Source organism: Morone saxatilis, unplaced genomic scaffold (genome assembly GCF_004916995.1).
Source record: "Morone saxatilis isolate NCDOM2014 unplaced genomic scaffold, NCSU_SB_2.0 Contig15, whole genome shotgun sequence".
NCBI classification, from domain to species: Eukaryota; Metazoa; Chordata; class Actinopteri; family Moronidae; genus Morone; species Morone saxatilis.
In genome coordinates this window covers 3,841,133-3,853,099 of record NW_023339707.1, presented here as the reverse complement: position 1 = coordinate 3,853,099, position 11,967 = coordinate 3,841,133, and the positions used below count along the sequence as shown (strand labels likewise).

Genomic DNA, 11,967 nt, shown 5'->3' with positions numbered 1-11,967 from the left:
ACATTTGCATATTCAGAGATCCTGTAATATTTAATGAGGTAGAAGGAGTAGATGTCTTTTAAGGATTTTTATGTGGATATTATACAGTTTTTTGTGGAAAATATAAGACAATTGTATATGTCTCAATGCTTGTCTGAGGGGATCTTTAAATTAACAGGGAAACTGAGTTTTATTGATGCCAATTTGAGTTATTTATTGCTTGAAACAAAAACTTTCCATTGTTACAGATTATTTTTGTTTTATTGATCTTAGTGTCTGAAACACCTAAGCTTCAGACTAACAAATTCATATTCAGGTCCTTTCAATCTGTCACCCATTCTTTCCTACGACTGCCTCAGAGCCTTTGAATCCTCTTAATTCATCGTAAGAGGATTTCACCATAGATTAAAGTAGACTCATACAGGAACAGCCAACTCGCTCTTTTGGTTCGGCAAAACAACCCTTCCAAATCCTGCTTTCCAGTAAGTCTCTGAGCTCTGGCTCCAGATAATTGGCCCTGAAGGAGGAAGTAGAATGAGACGTCTTTTTTTAGTCTACTTGGAGTTTATAAAATAAAAACTGGATTATCGTTCTTGCAAGGGAAACTGTGATCTAATGCATCTCTCTCATCCTCCTTCTCATCTTTCAATCATCTATTTTTCTTTCAGCATCCCCTTTTCTTCCTCTAGATTCTTTTCTTTGTCCCCGTCGCTCTGTATGCTAGTCTTTCCATTCCCATATATATACCCCCCCTCCATTCTCTCTCTCTCACTCTCTGTGCACTTATGTCAGTAGGTTTCAAAAGAACTCCTATCCTTCCTTGTCAGAGCTCATTAAGCAGCAGCACAGCTGATTCAGGGTTAGTTTGGTTTATTGATCCCTAACGATCCCATTAAATGGTTCTGAGAGCTGCCGGGACCTGAGCGGCTGTAGGGCAGCAGAGGGGGTCATTGGAGGACTGCAGCTGGGCAAAGCTACTCCAGGGGCATCTGGGAGCTTTGGTCTTTTCAACAAGGGCCTCATTACAAGGCTTGCCTGCCTTCATTTCTTCCTGTTTCTCCGCTTAATCTCGGCAATCCAGTCGTCCTTTGTTACTGTGCTCTAGTTTTGTCTTTCTGTGACCACTGAAACCAATTGAGTCAATATACTTAAGGTACACAGCGTCAGTACGATAATTTACCATGATGTATAGCCCTAATGTATTCTATATGGCCAGTATCCATGCTGTAACAAGCAAACAAAGCAGGAAAAAACGATACAATGCAATTCTGTGGACCAAAGACAAACACTAATTCGACAGTCTCATATGAGTTATTGACAAAATCATTGGTTTAAAAGACCAAAGCTCCAAAATGTTTTCCTTTTTTTTTTCACTAGAGAACGAAACAGGAAAACATTTAATTGTATTCCTCCATCTACCGTATCTTTACCATGGGCAGGTTGGCACAGCTGGACTTGACCTCGTACTCTATGTAGGCCACCTCTCCTCTTCCCTCCACCCGGCCGTCTTGGGTGTAGCAGAGGTCTCGGGTGGAGTTGATGTGTCTGTCAAGGTCATCCAGTGGGTAAACGCACAGAGCCGAGGCATCCAAGGGGCTGTTGTTTGTGGAGCCGACGCGGGTGGAAAACACTCCCAGCAGATCCTCGCCTTCCCTGCCCACACCTTGGCCCACCTGTTGCAACAAATGCGTGGGAAAAACTCAGCAAAGTTAAAACACGGCCAGCATCAGTTTAACCTTGATGTGAACCAATTCCTTAAAGCCAGATTTGAAATTCACACTTAAAGAAGCTATATTTTGATTTGTTGCTCTCTGTAGGGCAAGTATTTTGGAGACAGAAGCATAGACACATTGAAAGTACCTGGGCAGCCTGCAGCAGGCTGTAAGTCCTGGAGGGAGAGGAAGGCGATCGGCAAACAAGGGGAACTTCCACATAGGAATAGTAGGAGGTGTCATCCAGGCATACTCTTGCGGCATAGGTCCGGTACTCCCTCGATGCTGACTTGATGTCACGGCGGTAAAACAAGAAGTACACATAAGTACGCCGTGTGAACGCCATCACAAAATGGTGGTCGTATTCTGACAGACGCCCGGCCACGGCCAGCTTAGCCGTCTCCTCGTAGGAAAAGATGGGTTCCGATGAAAGGTGGCGGGTGGAGATGGGTGGGTGGCTGGCTGTATAGCCCCTACCCACAAACATCACTGTCCTTTCCCCGCCACGAAGGCCCACCACCAGCCCCACAGTGGACACAGACGGATCATTGGCAGCAACATACTGCGTATCCACTGGCCTCTCGGTGGAGAAGAGGACCTTCTTGATGGATGCCAGGCTCCGTTTCTGGCAGGTGCCCTGGTGGATACTGCCGCAGGTGATCAACTCCAACACCTTTGGATCCACCAGCAGTAATTTGTTGTGATTACTGGTTCTCCTGGCCTGGGGACAGTTGAACTCAGTGACTGGGGGAAGGCAGTCTTTGCTGTCGCTCACAGGACCGGTCGTTTCCTCTTGGTCCAACCGTAGTCCGTCTGATCCGTCCAGCTGGAAGAGGTGGTCCCTGGCCCCCACGTACACCGTCCCCACGGAGGGGTCTGGGTGGAGCACCAGGTGCTGGAATTCAGTGTCATTACGGGAAAAACAAGGGTAGGAGTGACCATGGGCAGTAAAGATGATGAGGATGAGGAGCAAGAGCAGGGTGGAGTTTAGAGCCTTCCCATGTAGCATGGCAAATATTCTGTGGAAAAAAACAGCAGGGTTAGAGTCCCTCACAAGCAGATGTTTGAGGTTAAAATCAACATGTAATAAGACTTAAAGCCGCTTCTATATGGTTGAGTATAGTTTAAGAGTTTTAAGAGAGATTAGGTTTAGGTTGAGATAAATGCATTGAGAACCTCTTAAAAAGCTAAGCTAGCTTTCTTGCTAGCTCTTACTATTCAAAGCACATACACATTATTGATAATCACTTTAATCATGACAGAAATATATTTAAGGATAATGTCATGTTCTATATTTTACTTGTCATCAACAAACCTACTAAGAAGTTTTAACTGTATAGCCAAAGCCTGATGTATCTTATTTCACTGTGACATAGACCTCTACTGTTGATACTGGTTGATACATTCCTTCATTACCATGAACTCACACTGTAGATTATTGAGTCAGTCCCACATACACTGTCCTGGTAAGCGTAAATACTTGCTAGCGCATCCACCAAATCCATCCCCAGCAAAGGCACTATTTACTCTACTTTATTTACTATTTGAGTTATCGAGTCTTTTTTTGGATGGAAGTGTACATTTGAGATTTATGTCATTTTTCGATACACAAAGGTACTCTTTCTTGACAAAGGTGCTGCTTTCTTGAACAAATAAATATTATTTTGGTTATAAGTTAAGTTAAATATTCTACATGTTAAGTAATTTAACATATACGCTGCAAAACATTGTTATTGTAAATCACAGCGCACTCTGCTGGATATAATTTTCAGTGGCACTAATATATTACAACAATTGATCTGCATTATTTACCGGAAAAAATATTTTTCATATCAGTGAATATCAGATAACATATTCACCAACAATACGATACCAATATGTGTGCTATAGGCCAAAATTGTTCGATAATATCGGTCGGCCGGTATTATTCATTTGGGCCTGAGTGTCACAGACAAGTTTAAAAGCATTCACAGACAGACTAAAGCACTGTTGGTTTTGGTCTTTCCATGGGTTTTATTGATAAAAAACAAAAATATGACAATATAAACTGAGAGGCCTATCCTTTAAATGCAGCTTTCAAGGAAAAACATCTCACCATCTATGTTCTTTGTTAAACTGAAGACTTCCTTCTCCTTATCACCTGGAGTCATATCCCATTCCTTCCCTCTCTGTCTGCAACTGTTAGGGGATTATTCATCTGGAGAGAGAGGAGACAAAGAACATGGCATGACTAAGAGACAGACAGAAGCAACATTCAAGGTTCTTGTCTTGTCTCATCTTGTCTTAGGGTCATCAAAATGTCACAACATCTGGCATATGATTTCTCACACAGTGTTTATACCACTTATGTAGAGCGTATTCATTGAGAAACCACCACCAGCAGCAGCAGCAGCAGTAGCATCCCCTTTCAGCTGGAACAACAACTCTCATTTCCCATTTCCACAACCATCACTCAACACCTCTGAGGAGAGTGGTTTGTGGACAGTGAGAGCCTTTGCATTAGAGATAAAAACCCACTTTAATTATTGAACAGGTTTCTCAGACCTTTCACTGACCTCACTGAGAAAGGTCACACAGAAATAAATAAATAACTCCTTTACACCATAGTGTATCGAGCAAGCTTTAAACTGGAAATATGTAACAATTAGATCCACAGAATATAATTTACATACTACAACTGGGAAGTATTATTTATGCCTCAACACTCTGCATAAAGGCAGAGAAAGGAAATGTAAATAGTGTGAGATTGAGCTAAAAATGCAATATTGTGCGCCATTACCTTGCAATGTGAATAGATTACTAAGACATTAGACATGCAGTGCCATCTCACCTAACTGTCCACCCCCTGGGGCTGCAATCAGGACAAAGACGAGGGGGGTTGAAAGGGAGTAGACCAGGAAGCTGTGAGTGTGGGTGTGGATTTGTGTGCATGTTTGTGCGTGTGCACATAACCAAGGGCCATACAGGAGCAGGTGCATGTGTCTTAGTATGTGTCTGGTAAGTGGGGGAGTCTCAGGCGCCCTCTTCACTTATTCATGAGCAGAATAAGAAGTATAATAAGTAATAACGTACACGCCCACTGTCAAAGGTTTCAGTATGTATGTGTGTGAATGAAGAGTGGCCATTACAGTCTGTTAAACAGGACTGAAAATCCACACAGTCCTTTGAGACAGGAACTGTCTTTATGAAATATATATATAAAACAAACTCATTCTGTGTGCCTCATGTTTTATTGATCCAAATCTTCTAAAGCGCTTAGATACAAGTTCTCTTGTGCCACGTTGGTGGTGTGAATCTTTACGGGTGGTAATGTGGTCAGATTGGATGCTTGGGTCGGTCCACCACTCCGGTCTGTGATAAAGTAACCCAACAACTATTCCCTGGATTTCAATGAAATTCTGTACAGGCATTCATGCTCACCTCAGGATAACTGATAACTTTAGTAATCCCTTAAAGTTTCATTTAGCACCATCATCAACTTAAAATTAACCCAAAGTAACCCAAATAGTGAATTCAGTAAGTGCAAGACATTTGTGTCAATGGATGAATTTTAAGCAGATGATTTCCTGTTTAGGGAACTTTTTATACAATTCTCTGTCTGTATTATGTTTTTTTTTTATCATTTTTAACAATTACACATACTTACTACACATATTTAATAGGTTTCTTTTTTGACAAAAAGTGTTCTCTTGTCCCTGATGCTAGACTATTGTTTTTCTTATAAGACAATGTAAATTTCTTCACAGAAGTTAACCAAATGCAGAGATACAGGCCTACTGTTAGTTTTCTAGCAAAATCAAGAAGGCCTCGCGACACCTCATGAAGCTTTAGCTGAATATCTTTGGATTTCTGTACGGCCACAGAGCAGTTAGCATGGCTTTAGTCTTATCTGTCATAGATGTTAAAGCAAGACCATGTAACTATTTAGCAGCCACTGAGGCCATAAGGTACAATTACAGGATAATAGTAAATGTTAAAATACAACATAAAGCACAAGTTGAGATGAGTCACAAAGTCAGCAAGCAGCTTTACAACAATAATAAGCATCTTCAGTTTGCAGACATTAGCCACCATAAGCTACTGGTCCTGCCAGAACAAGTAAGGCTGTAGCAGGAAAGATTGTTCAATGAGGAAGGATGTGTTTTATTTCTTATGAATTTAATGTTTAATTTTTAAGAAGAAGCTTGTGTTATTTATCAAAAGCCTCACTTTACGATGGCTGAAGCTGGTGTGCTAGAATAAAAATTTCAGACATAAAATAGGACCATGAAGCCACTGACTACAGCAACGATGAAACTATGTATTTTTGTTTTCCAGTCGGGTGGAGTTAGATAATTTTACCACATCTAAAGCACATCTCCCTTTATTCAGGATTCATTTTCTTGAATAACAACTAAAAACAAGTACTTAGGCTAAAAAGGATGTTTTGGTGCCTCTGTAAGAGAGAGCCTGGGAACAACTCCAGACAAATTCTCACTGCTGCTCTGAGCAGGCGTCCTCACCTGCTCTTTGACCGGCCAACATGAAGCAGTCAACATATTTATAGCCTATGACGACCCCATCGCCATGGGAACTTCCTCTTACCAACCAGCAATGATGGCTTCCTACGAGCTACCATGAGCTCAGAGTGTGGTGTGGGACAGAGTGGATATGGAGGGGAAGAACAGAGGGATGAGAAATCCATTTGTGGTTAAAGAGGGGAAGTCCAAATTTAGATATGTCTTTCAACATCGGAAACCTTTTGGTGCTATTGAACAATTTCACTTAATTTATCAACTAAATGACCAATCTAACACATCATTCTATGTGTCAAAAAAAGTTGGGATTCATGGAAACTTCAGTTTTAACAATATGTCCTCTTTGTTTGTCATGGGTAGCCGTGTCTTGACAGTTTCCACATAAAAGTTGGTGTTTTCCACCTCCAACCGAAACAACTCTATGGGGATTTTTTTGTAACATACTAAATAGTCAGTAGTCATTATGCTTTTTAAGCTAATAACAAGCAAGTTCAGATCCTAGAGAGGTTCAACTTTTTTCACTACATCTGGTCTTTGCAATCGTCCACTAATATTCAGAGTGAAACATCTCCTTTCAGTCCTACTGTGGAAATGTTTGCTAGTAAAGCAAATCCCACCACCACCCTTTAGAGGAGCAGAGGGGTGGATTCTCTCATGCAACAATCTCCAGAGTTCATCAGTTGTGTCTGGTATGCAGCATGTTCGGCCATGGGGCACAGTCCAAAAACCTATAAATAACCTCTGGTAGACCATTAGACTGTCAGCTGAAATTGGGGAGGGGAAAGGGGGCTCCCAAAGAAACTATGGAGCAAATATTCACATAAAAGCAAAGATATAAATTGACTTCCTTGGAATTTTCGGGCTGTTGGGTTGGAAAAAGCCTCTGAAACAGGAGTCTGACTAAAACTCTCATCTTAAATCCAGGATGATGGTTTGTTTTCACTGCTGATGGCAGGGAGACCTACCCATCCCAATCAACAACACTAGTAAAGCAGTTTGTGTGTGTTGTGTGCGCCCACAAGTGTATTTAAAGACCTCCATAAACCTCTCCGAATGTGGTGTCATCAGTGAACTTTTGCCCTAACCATTCCTATCTGACTGCCTTTCTCTCTCTGTCCATGTTTATTAATCACTGAGAGAGTCTGCTGTGCAAGTTCATTTTTAAAGCTCCTAATGAGCCGTGACAGCCCACTGAACGCCTAAGACCCCATAAAATATGTGGGGTCAGCAGCACAGGGACAGTGGGGGACATTGGGCCCGGAGCCATGGAGCACTGCCTAGCATTGTTATGTTCTGGTGGGCTGGCTGGCGTCTCGCCCCGGGGCCCCAGACTGTGCAACACTATCATCTGTGGATCCCATCCAGTGAGTACAGTAGAGAGACTAGCAGAGTGTCTGCCTGAGTTCCACACGACTTTCACTGACCACACGCAGGCTACCAGTGAGAAGATACAGAACAGACACGGACAACGTTTGACAGTAAACACTTGGAATTGATTTAGAAGTAGGGAGTGGACAGAGTTAAGCTGAAACAAAAGCCTGAAAATGCAACTCTTGGTGCCTTTACAAGTGTTTTCTCCTACTTCTAAGGTGCAACTGATAGTGTAGACAACACAGGAGGGAAGCTGAAGAAAGACTTTTAAATCTTCGGTTTTCATTGACAGAATATATAATGGACAGAGCTTCCGGGTCTGAAAAGTGAAGCCAATGCAGAAATGTCTAACTTGAATTCTATGTAAAGGCCAGCAGGGGGCAGCTCCATTGGCTGCAATAAAAAATGATACCATGCAGTTTAATGGAGAAATGACCCGACTTCTCACTTGATTAGTTCTGAAAACAGTTTCCTAATGAGTTTATGATCTCAATCTCTAGTTTCAAGTCTTTTTCCAAACAGTATGATGTTCATTTAGTAAATTATGGTCCTATGTATAGACGATACAACAGAGTATGCTTTTGGGCGTGGCTACCTTGTAATTGACAGATCACTCTGAGTTAGTCCAGTTTAACACAAACTGTCAAACTAGGCAGTGCTAATTAAATATGAATCAATATTCTGTTACTGCGTTGACTATTTCTCACCTAAAATCCTTTCAGAAACAAATATATATACACAGTATATCATAGAAGTATTTTAGTGTACTGTTTAGCTGTAATATGAGATTGAATGTGACCAGGCGAGTTAAAACTACACAGCTAATGAGAGCAGCTCAACTCGCACTACATCACCTCCGCTAGCTCTGACAAACTGTCATGGCAACGACCATAGGTACTCCACAAACCAATGGGTAACATCACGACAGGTTCACACTTGGCTGTTTTTCCAGTAACACACTAGCAAAGATGTCTCCACTGCAAATGTGGATCGACACAATCCCCACTCTCTGTTACAATGAATGAAAGAATGCAAACAGGGCAATTGCACAGCAGTATTCTCCCTATTGAAAAACTGTTCTATAAGCAATCAAACTATATCACAAAGGGCACTCGGAGAGCGCAGACCCCCACCAAGGTGTTTTGTTTGTGCAGTAATGTTTGAGGTGGCTATTATATTATGTTATGCATGATGACTTTAGTTAATTTTGCCATTGACACCTCACAATATTAAAGCCTATACAATGAACTTTCATTTTGTGTTGATTCTGATGGTCCCTGTGGACAAAAGTAGTGTTTCAGCCTTGTTTCATTGATGTCAAGGGGAATCCGATCCGGTGGGAGGCATTAAGAATAAACACATAGAAATAACAAATTTTCTCGCTGATGGTTTGTTTACGTAGGTCCCATGCTACACCCTTCCACCAAGTTTCATGAGAATTGGGCCAGTAGTTTTTCTGTAATCCATCTGACAGACTGACAAACGTACATTAAAAAATGCAAACACAGAGTTAATGAGCACATATGATACATGTGTCTATTGTTTCTCGTCTACAGAGCAGGATTTTATTGAAATGGATGGTGGTGTGACACAGCTAATACGATGGGATCCACTTTGGACTCTCCAGTTCTCTCTGGCTGCTCAAAGGTTAGTGCTGTCAAGACAGATTGCAGTTGGTCAATGACACAAATTAGCTTGTTAATGTTAAACAAAAGTACAAAAGCAACTGGAGAATTTACTCCAGATGAGCACTGATCACTACAGTTGATATGAATCAATTACAATCCACAATTTCGCTGGTGTGACCAAGCCCTTAGGGATATATCTGATAGCTAGCAGTTTCTCAACCTTGGAACACAAAGCACAGCAAAATTATGTTCATGATGAGCAGTTTTTTTACGTAGTGTAAGGATCAATAGGGCATGACATATTTGGACCCCTTTCTGCCAATGACCTCTTTAGCCTGACGGGACGACAGGTGCCCAAAACTCCAATAAAAAAAGGCTCAGTGAGTGCGAACCCAACTGTCACATCAGTGAAACCAAACACAGTCGTCTACAACTCTAATTGAGCCCAAACGCAACAAACTGGAGGTGTGATCACACCCTTCATGCCAGTTCCAATCCACATTTACATACAGCGGAGTTGCTGGTTGCGAGACCCTGCTTAGATGGTTAGATCAGTGAGAGCGCTAATATTATGAGAGGCAGATGTACACATGCTTGGCCCCTTTCCATTTCCGTCGCCTTCGTTAGGGTCAATGGCCATCTCTCTCCCCTCAGTTCACATGCAGACACAGAGGGTCTCTCTGTAGGTCCCTCCGGTGTGCTGAAGGGGCTCTCTGTCTGCCGCTGGAGGGAATAGTGTCCCTTTCAGGGCTCTCCGACCAAGTGGCTGCACTGAACGGACACAGGATAAAAGCCACTTCCCTTGGAAAGAGAGTCCACACACACACACACAGAAGTGCAGAGACACAACACACTTTTTTCATGTGCACACACCCACACACACTCGCTCAGACCGTTTTATGACAGGATCTTTTCACCCTGGAGACAGTAACACTCTCCCTGGGAAAAGCAGGTGTTAAGTCTAGCTGCTTGGTACAGCATGACACGCACAACCAGAAATCCACTGTAGGACCAATGGACTTTTATCTGCTATAATCTATTATTGATGATCTTTCATAATCTATATTCTACACATGATCATCATTCAACACACCAGCTCTCTTTTACAAAATGCTTTATCAGTGATGGCCAAGAAGTAACTTCATCAATATACCATTGTGAAAAAGATGAAATAATGTGTTTTTAACCTTTTTTATTTGTATTTTATGCAGCCCCAAAGTGTTCAACGGTAAATAATTAAAAAGGCATTCACAGAAGACATTTTGACATGTCACAGTAGGATAAAAACAAATGTAAATAAAAATGAATGATGGATACATTTAGTTGCTTCAGTTCCAGGGTCTGGTGTATTGTGCATGTTGGTTCACCATCACACTGTTTCTCTTGAATAGAACCTGTGTTTTGTCTACCATAACAAGTCAAAATGCCTGCTGTGAAAAAGGTGATTAAGACATAAAGAAAGACATCATAATAAACAGAGGCCAGTCTATAAATGACTCAATACACTGTGAAATAATTAGAGTCAACTGATCAGAATATTATGAACTATTATCTAATAATATTAGCACTTTTATTTCAAAAAGTCTGGCTTTATGTCAAATTTTCGAAATAAAATTAAAGCATCATGAAGAAAAACATCAACATGAAATAAAAATGTTTATAATGAAAGAAGCATGAACTACAGAAACATAATCTAGAATGATAAAATAGTATAGTACTCATAATAATGAGTTTTATTTTATTAAATCATTTCACAATTTATTGTTTGTTTTGTATATTTTACTCTGTTTATTCCCCTAAATGTTTATTTCATGATGTCATATACATATTTGTTATTTTTAACAATTTGGGGTTTGAAATATTTACATATTTATAGGATGTTATATTATAATATTTATTATTATTATATATAAGTCAGCGCATATACTACACTATACTACCGTAGCACCGCTCTCACTACTACGCACCTAAACCTAGGAGCCGCTATCCTACTACTACTGCACACATCGTGCACCTTTTTGAAACTTCCTACATTAATAGTACGTTACCGTATTACTAATTATTACTCAATAAATCTATCGATTCCATCTCATACGCTCACCTGAAAATCACATTTATATCCATCGTGTACTGTATATGGATGGTATCCTAACGTAGCGACGCCAGACTGACCCATGTCCTTATTGCCTAAAAACACCGATGCAAAATGTTCTCTGAAATACACACCAACCGACTTCTGACTCCTGACTTTTGATAGGCTGGGAGAAAGGGCGAGACCGTGAGCTGCTTGTCATTCAGCTCCGGGACAAGTGCCATATGACTGAGCGCCTTGCAAGTCGATGCATGTCTGTACATTCTTTCACAGTTCAAACATTTCAAACGCAGGCACAAGGACTCAAAGAGCAGTCAAAGGAGGAACGACGCAGGGGGTATGACAGCGCTTAATCCGAAGAGACGAGCGAGAATGCAAATGAGCTGAGCAATAGCAGCTGCAGGCCCATCTTTAACTTTTTAACCATGGCACAAATCTGCTGGGACCAAGCCTGGCCCTGAGCCCAGGTCAGACGACGAGTATGGCCAGAGTGTAAATAACATCGCCTCTCGTTTCATAAATCTAACAATGCATGTTTTGGAGTATAGGATGTACTGATGGGAATCATTGTGAGGGACGCCTCACACAGCGCAAAACAGACACCGATAACGATGGATGTCCGTAACGGAAGGTAGTACACGCCAACCGCCAACCTACCTCAACAGTGA

General features: G+C 41.3%; 1 protein-coding gene across 1 annotated transcript in view; it reads right to left on the bottom strand.

Annotated features, from left to right (window-relative positions):
- The window catches only part of plxnb1a (plexin b1a), a 36,602-nt gene extending 32,708 nt beyond the window's left edge, over window positions 1-3,894 (bottom strand). The window contains exons 1-3 of the mRNA XM_035657275.1: window positions 3,787-3,894; window positions 1,840-2,710; window positions 1,410-1,652 (exon numbers count right to left, since the gene is read on the bottom strand). Of these exons, the coding sequence (XP_035513168.1) occupies window positions 1,410-1,652; window positions 1,840-2,700 (1,104 nt within the window). The 5' untranslated portion in view covers window positions 2,701-2,710; window positions 3,787-3,894. The remainder of the gene's footprint in view (window positions 1-1,409; window positions 1,653-1,839; window positions 2,711-3,786) is intronic.
- Between the last annotated feature and the right edge of the window lie 8,073 nt (window positions 3,895-11,967).